Genomic DNA, 11,235 nt, shown 5'->3' on the forward strand with positions numbered 1-11,235 from the left:
ACATGACATTCTTGTAACTTGCCTTGCATGGTGGATGCAACATATGGCCTCAGCACATGCTCCCACACCCGTCCCGAGCTGATTTTTTTTTTTACTTAAATTGGACTAAATTTAGTGTTTTACCCCTGCACAAAATGAAATTGGCTTGTTTCCCATTTTTATCCCAACAACCTAGGCTTTAGACAAACACACTACATCTTTAAAAAAAAAAAAAAAAAAAAAAAATTGATCCCCCTGTAAACCATAATTGCGGCCTACCTGGCTATAGCTGCTACACTGAGGTTATTATCATACTCTTATTTTAGTGAAACTGAACCATGCCCATAACCAGAAAAAGCTACCATGCAGGAATGAGACCGGTTTAACTTACTCGTACATGAATCAAAAACTGCTGAATCAACTTATGTCAATGTATCATTGGGGGTCCAGATAAACACAGATTCTTTAGAATTAACAATGATCAACACAACACAAGAAACAAAATGATTTTTGTGTTTTATTAAATAAATAGCCAAGTAAAATCTGAATATCAAAGAACAGTCACAATAAAACAGGTATATTTAGAACAACCATGAGCTGTGTTGGCTGGAACAGAACCCTGAGCTACTAAAATAATAAAGGCTTTTTTGTTTGTTTTTAAAAAACAGCATTAAAACTTTAACTCTGCACACAGAAACATACATTAAATGTAACTTTAAATAGTATCATAAAGTTAAACCTGAGGGAGGAAAAAAAAACAAAAAAAAACACTGCAACAGTCTTATAAAATATTACCAACATTTACCTACTGGAGGCATGAAGATATTTCATTACAAAATGTGCATAAAAGTTGCATTTCTCCTTTGGTCAACCTCTGATCAACATTTAAATGACATGTACCACTCAGCTGTCACTCTTCATCCCCGAGAAATCACAGAGGAATACTTATAAACATTATTAATAAAATACATACCCCTGTAAAATGAATTTTTTTTTTTTTTTTTATGATTTCACCATTGACTTGCAAGCAACGACACTTCTGGGAAGGAGTATCTCAATGAAGCACTTGGGGAGTTATTTACAATACCTGACTTTGCAGTGTTTTGTGCATTCCACTACAAAAGTAGTTTGCATGTATTGGTGAAAATGCAGTGCAGCACCCAGTCTTTAGTGCCCCTTAACTACTTGATGAAAAGGCTTCTTCTGAATTGTAGGACATGTCATGCACAAAATATCATGCAAACTCTATCCTGTGTTTGCTACCAAGCAAAAATCATGCTGTGTGTGGATGTGTTGGGTACAAAAATGGCTCTCAGTCAAACTGGTCAAACTCAAGACATTCATTCCTCAAGTGGGAACTTGTATTTTGCATAAATGATTAGCATGACGATGGACATGACAATACACAAAGAACCAATCACTAAATAGGCAATCCCAAGAAAATCATTCTTCCCCCCCATCCAGGATACATTGCTGAAGACCACCTTCTTTCTCCCATTAAAGCTCAGGACCGGATATCCTGAAGAACAATGGTGTTAAGGATAATCACCCAAAAATAATAATAATATAAAAACACTAATGCAAAGCAAAACTTGAAATATACTCATGCCAATATTTTCAGACATTTTCTATATACAAAATTATATCAAGTAAAATAAAAAGGTGTCCCTAATTCATATCTACACACATTCAATCTTGTGTTAAAATACAGTTGTATGTAAAGGTTTGGGCACCCCTGATGATTTCCATGATTTTCCTTTATAAATCGGTTGTTTGGATCAGCAATTTCAGTTAAATACAGTAGTGTTCAGAATAAGAGTAGTGCTGTGTGGCTAAAAAGATTAATCCAGGTTTTGAGTATATTTCTTATTGTTACATGGGAAACAAGGTACCAGTAGATTCAGTAGATTCTCACAAATCCAACAAGACCAAGCATTCATGATATGCACACTCTTAAGGCTATGAAATTGGGCTATTAGTAAAAAAAATAGTAGAAAAGGGGGTGTTCACAATAATAGTAGTGTGGCATTCAGTCAGTGATTTCGTCAATTTTGTGGAACAAACAGGTGTGAATCAGGTGTCCTCTATTTAAGGATGAAGCCAGCACCTGTTGAACATGCTTTTCGCTTTGAAAGCCTGAGGAAAATGGGACATTCAAGACATTGTTCAGAACAGCGTAGTTTGATTAAAAAGTTGACTGGAGAGGGGGAAAATTATACGCAGGTGCAAAAAATTATAGGCTGCTCATCTACAATGATCTCCAATGCTTTAAAATGGACAAAAAACCCAGAGATGTGTGGAAGAAAACGGAAAACAACCATCAAAATGGATAGAAGAATAACCAGAATGGCAAAGGCTCACCCATTGATCAGCTCCAGGATGATCAAAGACAGTCTGGAGTTACCTGTAAGTGCTGTGACAGCTAGAAGATGCCTATGTGAAGCTAATTTATGCATGTATGTGGATAAAAAAAAATTATATCATCAAGTCTAATCGAATACAGGGAAATGTGCATGCATGCATGGGCCTGGGTGCATGTATGTGGGTTAAAATTGTTATATTATCAAATTTCATTGAATCTAGTGTGTGTATTGGTGTATGCAAGGGTATTCGTGTATAGAAGTAATGTATTTATGTAAACATATGTTGATATGTATAATGCAAGGTGTGTGTTTATATAGGTATGTATGATCTCAAAACTTTATTTATTCTTGTCTGCACCGCCGAAAATAATACATGTGAAAGGGGGTAGAAAATATAAGTTTTACTTCATCCTACTCCCTTTGAGTAATGTACGGACTCTAAAAGATGAATGTGCGCAATAGATAAATGTTTTTAACTTGCTCAAATAAATAAATAAATAAATAAAAATTATTTGCAAGAATCCCCCGCAAAGTCCCTCTGTTAAATAAAAGACGTGCAAAAGTGAAGTTTCTAGGATTTACAGAAAGTGTGCAATAATTCTTTAAACAAAATTAGGCAGGTGCATAAATTTGGCCACCCCAACAGAAAAAAATACATCAATATTTATTAGATCCTCCTTTTACAGAAATAACAGCCCCTAAACTCTTCCTATAGCTTCCAATGAGGGTCTGGATTCTGGCTGAAGGTATTTTGGACCATTCTTTACACAACATCTCCAGTTTACTCAGGCTTGTTGGTTTCAGAGCATGGACAACTCACTTAAAATCACACCACACATTTTCAATAATACGAGGGCTGTCAATAAAGTTACGGTCCTTTTTATTTTTTTCAAAAACTATATGGATTTCATTCATATGTTTTTACGTCAGACATGCTTGAACCCTCGTGCGCATGCGTGAGTTTTTCCACGCCTGTCGGTGACGTCATTCGCCTGTGAGCACTCCTTGTGGGAGGAGTCGTCCAGCCCCTCGTCGGAATTCCTTTGTCTGAGAAGTTGCTGAGAGACTGGCGCGTTGTTTGATCAGAATTTTTTCTAAACCTGTGAGACACATCGAAGTGGACACGGTTCGAAAAATTAAGCTGGTTTTCAGTGAAACTTTTAACAGCTGATGAGAGATTTTGAGGTGATTCTGTCGCTTTAAGGACTTTTCACGGTGTGAGACGTCGTGCAGCGCTCTCAGGCGGCGTCATCAGCCTGTTCAAGCTGAAAACCTCCACATTTCAGGCTCTATTGATCCAGGACGTCGTGAGAGAACAGAGAAGTTTCAGAAGAAGTCGGTTTCAGCATTTTATCCGGATATTCCACTGTTAAAGGAGATTTTTTTAATGAAAGACGTGCGGACGGGTCCGCGCGTCGGGACGCAGCCGACGCGGTGCGGCGGCACAGGAAAAACACCTCTGTGTTGATAACCATTTGTAAAATCCAGGCGGCTTTTGATGGCTTTCAGTGGAGTGAGTATATGAGAAATTGTTTAACAGGCAGAACATGTTCCAACTTGTCCTTAAGGCTTTCAACAGAGGTGTTTTTCCTGTGGCGGAGCGTCGCGGCGGCTGCGTCCCGACGCGCGGACCCGTCCGCACGTCTTTCATTAAAAAAATCTCCTTTAACAGTGGAATATCCGGATAAAATGCTGAAACCGACTTCTTCTGAAACTTCTCTGTTCTCTCACGACGTCCTGGATCAATAGAGCCTGAAATGTGGATGTTTTCAGCTTGAACAGGCTGACGACGCCGCCTGAGAGCGCAGCGCGACGTCTCGCACCGTGAAAAGTCCTTAAAGCGACAGAATCACCTCAAATCTCTCATCAGCCGTTAAAATTTTCACTGAAAACCAGCTTAATTTTTCGAACCGTGTCCACTTCGATGTGTCTCACAGGTTTAGAAAAAATTTTGATCAAACAACGCGCCAGTCTCTCAGCAACTTCTCAGACAAAGGAATTCCGACGAGGGGCTGGACGACTCCTCCCACAAGGAGTGCTCACAGGCGAATGACGTCACCGACAGGCGTGGAAAAACTCACGCACGCGCACGAGGGTTCAAGCATGTCTGATGTAAAAACATATGAATGAAATCCATATAGTTTTTGAAAAAAATAAAAAGGACCGTAACTTTATTGACAGCCCTCGTATTTAGGTCTGGGGACTGAGATGGCCATTCCAGAACATTGTACTTGTTCCTCTGATTTTGAGCAGTGTTTAGGGTTATTGTCTTGTTGAAAGATCCAGCCCCGGTGCAACTTCAACTTTGTCACTGATTCATGAACATTGTTCTCAAGAATCTGCTGATATTGACTGGAATCCATGTGACCCTCAACTTTAACAAATTCCCAGTACCTGCACTGGCCACACAGCCCCAAAGCATGATGGAACGACCTCCAAATTTTACTGTAGGTAGCAAGTGTTTTTCTTGGAATGCTGGGTTCTTTTTCAGCCATGCATACCCCACCTTATGTCCAAATAACTCAATTTTAGTTTCATCAGTCCACAGCACCTTATTCCAAAATGAAGCTGGCTTGTCCAAATGTGCTTTAGCATACCTCAAGAGACTTGGTTTGTGGCGCGTACGCAGAAAAGGCTTCCTCTGGATTACAGCATCATACAGCATCTCTTTGTGCAAAGTGCGCTGTGTAGTTGAACGATGCACAGAGACACTATCTGCAGCAAGATCATATTGTAGGTCTTTGGAGCAGGTCTGTAGGTTGACTATGACTGTTTTCACCATCCTTCGCTTCATCTTATCTGAGATTTTTCTTGACCTGCCACTTCGGGCCTTAACTAGTACTGTGCCTTCAGTCTTCCATTTCCTCACTATGTTCCTCACAGTGGAAACTGACATCTGAAATGTCTGAGATAGCTTTTTGTATCCTTCCCCTAAACCATGATGTTGAACAATCTTTGTTTTCAGGTCATTTGAGAGTTGTTTAGAGGCTCCCATGTTGCCACTCATTAGAAGAGATGTAAAGAGGGGAAACATTTGCAAATGGCCACCTTAAATACCCTTTCTCATGATTGGATTCACCTGTGTAAGGAGGTCAAGGGTCAATGAGCTTACCAAACCAATTTTTGTGTTCCAATAATTAGTGCTAAATGTATTCAAATCAATAAAATGACAAGGGTGCCCAAATTTATGCACCTGTCCAATTTTGTTTAAATAATTATTACACACTTTCTGTAAATACTATAAACTTCATTTCACTTCTCAAATATCAGTGTTCATCTGCTATATGATATATTTAACTGAAATTTCTGATCCAAACAACCAATGGAGGAAAAATAAAGGAAAATCATGAAAATTATCAGCGGTGCCCAAACTTTTCCATACAACTGTATTTGATTATCTAATTTCCTTATTTCATGACATTTGCCTTGCATCGAGGAAGTCCTGTCATTGTGTTCAATCTGCCGGAGCACAACACAGCCACACCCAGCCAGTAAAACCAGTTCAGTACATGCTGTTGTAACTTGACAAAGCATGACCAAGGAGCTTTGAAAATCCTTTCACATACTTGTGTAGATGAGCATACTGACAAAACGTTCTCAGCCTCACTCGAAAAAGTCACAGGAGAAAGACTGTTGCATAATTTTCCAGCACAGCGTCCCTGAACCTCAAAGCACTCAGTCCACCAGTGTTCAAGCTTTGCTAACCCTCTACAGCAGGACATCTTAAGTCTCCAAATACTTTTCTTTCAGGGTGAAGCTGAGCACTATTTGAAGTATCCTTGTCAAATGTAAAATCAGACTTTAGTTGCATAATAATTATTAGTGGAGGATAATGCATTTTTCCTATGAGCAAAACAGACATGCAGTAAATAAAAAATATGCATACATTATTAAAAACTGACTTTAAATTATTAAATACCTGCTTTGAATTTTAATGATTTGATTTCCAGGATTCACTGAACCTTCTTTTTAAGTCATGCACTCAGATAAGAACTTTAAAATACTAATGAGCATGATAGAAAACATAAGACAAAAAATATTGCCATATTTCATGTGCCATCTTTAACTCATCACTCAAACTCATGTATATAAAGGATACTGTACTTAATTTTGAGGGAGTAGTTTCCTGCTGGCAGGCCCTTTGCATAATCACCTTCTGTGATCCGTCGATAGAGCTTTCTGAAGTCAGGCAAGGCTGCTCTTCTCATCCACACCAGGAAATCCTGATTTTTGAAACCGTTGTTCGTAGGATCTGAAGGGTCCAACTCATAGGCTGGCACAGGCCAAAATATGGGTTTCACAGTACCTGTAAGTAACAATTTTAATGAAATTCCATACGTACTCCTAAATGTAGTAACATGCCTCAATGGTACTGCCAGGATGAGCTCAGGAAACAATTTAGGTTGAGTAAGATGGTGGATGGATGCATCCTAGTGGACTATCATGCAGAGCAGAGACTCCTCATAGAATCAGTGAGGCATTGCTTGTGATGCATGCAAAAATGACAACCACAGCAAATTTGAAATGCGTCCACACAATGCAACTGCAGTAACACTTTGTAAAACAGTTCATTATGCAATTATGTCTAAATATATTATCTATATTTCATTTGACATAGAGGTTCTTGCCATCTTCCTTACTAGTCTGCAGAACCGTCTGTACCCAGAAATCAACATGGTGGAGCTCTCTCCCACCAAACATTTATACTGCAAAATCCCTCAACTTGAATCCGCAGTTTAGCAAAATAAATGAATAAATAAATGAATGAGATCATACAGACTACCTCTCTGAATTCTCCTATACCGTTCAACTGACTTTTTCTGTGTTATGACATTATTCTTCTATTTATATGTTTTTGGTTTTACAGTTTTGAATGCTTCTGCACTGTGAGGTACTGTGAACATATCGAAAGATGTTGCTATAAAGTCACTATTATTTATTATTACACTGAGGCACAGACTATTTTCTATTTAATGGATCTAACTGCAACTACAGTATTTGCCCTTGTAACAAAGGGTCAGTAAACTACTCCATAGCTGTCATCTATACATTACAATTGCTTTGCCACATATTAAAACATAATGCCCAAGAAATGATTTTGGAAAACATTCTTTAAACATAATACCTAAAGCAAATTAAACAGCAGAGCAGATAGCAAGATACAGCAAACTGAACTGTTCTGTGGCTTTACTACCATTAAAGGCATTCTTCAGAGGTATGACAGAGGGGTTTCTGTATTTGATATTGTAGTCTGTCCACCAAGCAATCCCTTTTCCATCAAGAGGCACCAACTTCTCTAGACCATTGACACGCTGATACAGCTCGAATGTATCTTGAAAAGAAAATCAATAAACAGACATGCACAGCAGTTAGAATTCACAATAAACACACCTAAAGGATCATTTTAAATGCGTGCACATACCATTGAACATGCTGTTTGCTACCGCTCCACATGGCACAATTGGTTTGTTGTTGCCATCATATTGATAGGGTTTACATTCTTCATAAGGATCCTTCATGATAGAGGGAAAAACAATTATTTACAGTCCATGACCTCAATCGTCGCTTCTGTACCACACAGATATTTGGAAAACCTATGTACTGTGTGGTACAGTGATGCAGTTTAAGGTAAAATACATTGTTACAAAGAATCAGACAGATTTAGTTGTCGTTTCAGACATAAAAAAAAAACAACAACTATTTTCTTGGTTGTTAAATACACCTTAAAGTTTTTCAGGTCTCCAGACAGCTGAGCATCATCCCTAGATGCATAATACTGCCTTTGGTTCTGGAAGTAGTTCGATAAGCCATAATAAAAGAACACAGGGCCCTGTGAAGTATAATAGAATTACATAAACATAGGTCAAACTCAAATAACCCCCAAGTTGATATGTTAAAATATTGCATGTGGGTGATTCTTTAACTACGGGCACTATTGGCCTTGTAAATGTAATTTCCACCACACCATTGCCTTGCCTAAAGTGCCTTGGGGCAACTGTTTGTTGTGATTTGGTGCTATATACATGTGCTCTGATGTTACTGTTTATCTCCATAGAAACTACCCAAACAATCTTTCATACAAACTTTTTAAAGGGACATTATTGTTGTGGTGGAAATTACGGCAATAGTGTGGGACAACTACATTTCGTTTAAAAAAATCACAACAGTTGTATGACATTGAATACCCCACTTATGTTTTGATTATTTTACTGATATTTTATTCAGAGATATTTTAAAACATTAGAAAAAACATTTGTTTGCTATTCATTTTTATCATTGAAGATCATAAGTCTGGGTGTGGGACAAGCGCAAAACGGCAATATTTGCATATAATGATGCTGAAAAAAGGTGAAAAAGTCATCATAGACTACTAGGACAATTTTCTTAAAACACTTTCATTGTAAAGATAACTGTAAAAGTGTGAAATTTCCCTTTTCTTTTTTTCATAAAATATGATCAAGGGACATAAAAGTGCCCGTAGTCTAAGAATCACCCATGTAAGTAAAGCTCAATTATAACCTCAAGCAGTTTTTCGATGGGAAATTCCAGAGTGCATTCACATGGTTGAGTCGTTTTAATGCAATCGTGGCACGTTGAGTTGCTCTCGACTCCAGTGTAGTCCATCTGAGAGAGAAAGAAGTAGAAGTGTCTATGAATATCAACTTTACCAATTTTTGTGAAGATTAGACAAAAAAAAAAAAAAAAAAAAAATTAGAATTCTCAAAAACAAAAACAAAAAAAATCTAATATGGCTGAAAATCTGGCAGAGTGGAAATTGATCTTATAGAGTACATTAAACGCTGCATAATCCAAGGAATCTAACAGTACCTGACTTAAAAAAAAAAAGGGGCAGAGTTTGGGAGTTGCATGCAGAAACACAGAAACTCATCTCTAGTGCCCAGCACAATGCAAGAGTGTCCCATGTGTTTTATATCATACCTCAAATACTTGGATGCCCTGTGAGGTCACAAATAGTGCAACACCAATGCCAATGAATGCCAGGCCAATGACGATAAACCCTGGGATGACAATGCCAGCAGACAGAATGGGCTGCCAGGCTGGAAGCCGTTGCTGGGTGAAGGCGGTGTTATCAGGCCGGTTTTCTGTCTTCTCGTCCTTCACCATTTTCCAATTTCTGTTACACAAGTTATTAATCAGCTGACCTTTAATTGGTGTGGAAGATACTATATATCAATTTGAAAGAAATTATATAACAAGAGTGGAAAGAATTTCAAATTAGATTAGAGATTAGATAGAACTTTATTGTTCCCTTGGGAAGACTACCTCAGGGAAATTGAGGTTCCAGCAGCATTGTATAGCAGCACACAGGGTAAGAAGCACACAGTGTCAAAAGTGAAAAAAAGAAACAGTTTGCAAATATCAATACAAACACACAATATAAATACAAGACATATTGTTAAATACTGGTTTACTGGCTACTGCTGTTCCTCTGATTCTCATTCCCGGCCTCTGTATTCCTGTTACTCCTCCTTCCCTGCTGGACACACTCCAGACAGGTACTGTTCACCAGATCTTATATATTTTTTTTAATAACAACAGACCTAAATTATGAAAATGGTAGTCCGTTCCTATTACTATCAGGGTCTTCAAGTTCACAGGGACAAAGACCTTGGACAAGCTGAAAGATGGCGAACCTTTACCGATTTTAAGACGTCAAAAGGTCACATTATGTTTGCTATTTTTATGCTCATATGAGTGAAGATATTTTAGCATTGCGTTGTATTTTCTATATGTTGCAGGGAGAATTTCTCTAAACACTATGGCTGTGTTTGCAGTCCATACAAATGGACTGTATTTATATAGCGCTATTCCATCTGCATCAGACGCTCAAAGCGTTTTACACACTAATGCCTCACATTCACCCTGCCATACAAGGCGATACACACCAGGAGCAATAGGGAATTAAAGACCTTGCCCAAGGGCCCTTAGTGATTTTCCAGTCAGGCGGCGATTTGAACCGAGGATCTTCTGGTCTCAAGCCCACCACCTTAAGCACTAGACCATCACCTCCTCCTGTAACTCCTTCAGACGTGTCATGGCTGTTTTGGTGGCTTCCCTCACTTGTCTCCTATGTGCACAGTGACTCAGTCTTTGAGATCTGCCCATAAAGTCTATGGAACTGCAAAACAGATTTATCATACAGTTCCACCCTGTTTGTATTTTATCTAAATTAACTCAAAGACATACTCAGTGACGTGGAAATGGTCATATGACTTCCTTATCTTTGATTTATCTGCTAATTTTTTTTTTTATTTATATACCTGGCTGTACACAAACAGCTACCAATTAGCTCAAAGATAATAGCTGCCGATACACAACCGGAACAACCAGTAGAGTCGAGAACAAAAGTTAACCTCACAGAATTTGCGTGCAGTAAAATGTAAATTAAAAACCTGAAAACGCTTGTGTAATTAGCTTGATACTCACATAGTCGTCAAGAAATGGAAAAACAAATTCAACAAAACGTCGGCAACGTTGTGCAACTTGCGGAGAAGAAAGCAGCAGCGGAAAAGCAGCTCACCTTTACCTGCGCGTCTGAGTCCAGAAGTGACGTCACCCTGGCTTCTGGGCTGTCACGTGGATGTGGGATCGGGTGTTTTTCCATTTTTCACCAGCAGTGGGCGACACAGGGGTGCTGAAGAAGCATGAAGAAGTCATTTTCCAGCCGATCTGGAAACGTATCATGTAACGCCTAACCAGCTAATTTTTTTTTTTTTTTTACATTTGATCGCAAATATATGAACAAAAATACACGACAGTGACGTGTAAAATTCAATTCAGCAGTTTTGTTGTTTTTTTTAATTAAAAAGGACCAATTGTGTCACGGAGTGATATCGGGTGGGTTTGCGTTTAACCAATCCCGAAAGAGTTC

At 38.5% G+C, this 11,235-nt stretch overlaps 1 protein-coding gene across 2 annotated transcripts; it reads right to left on the bottom strand.

Moving 5' to 3' along the window:
• Positions 1-484: 484 nt before the first annotated feature.
• Positions 485-10,990, bottom strand: tmem30b (transmembrane protein 30B). 2 transcript variants are annotated; one of them, XM_034159733.1, is made up of 8 exons: positions 10,885-10,990; positions 9,282-9,477; positions 8,862-8,966; positions 8,065-8,172; positions 7,765-7,855; positions 7,537-7,674; positions 6,442-6,648; positions 485-1,498 (listed from the first exon to the last, which is right to left on the bottom strand). In XM_034159733.1, the coding sequence occupies exons 2-8, from the start codon at positions 9,465-9,467 to the stop codon at positions 1,320-1,322; spliced, it is 1,014 nt and encodes a 337-aa protein (XP_034015624.1). In that variant the 5' UTR covers positions 9,468-9,477; positions 10,885-10,990; the 3' UTR covers positions 485-1,319. The 2 variants fall into 2 exon arrangements, with proteins under 2 accessions (XP_034015624.1, XP_034015623.1); XM_034159732.1 differs by having other exon boundaries at positions 10,791-10,923.
• Between the last annotated feature and the right edge of the window lie 245 nt (positions 10,991-11,235).

This window comes from Thalassophryne amazonica, chromosome 19 (genome assembly GCF_902500255.1).
Source record: "Thalassophryne amazonica chromosome 19, fThaAma1.1, whole genome shotgun sequence".
Lineage (NCBI taxonomy): Eukaryota > Metazoa > Chordata > Actinopteri > Batrachoidiformes > Batrachoididae > Thalassophryne > Thalassophryne amazonica.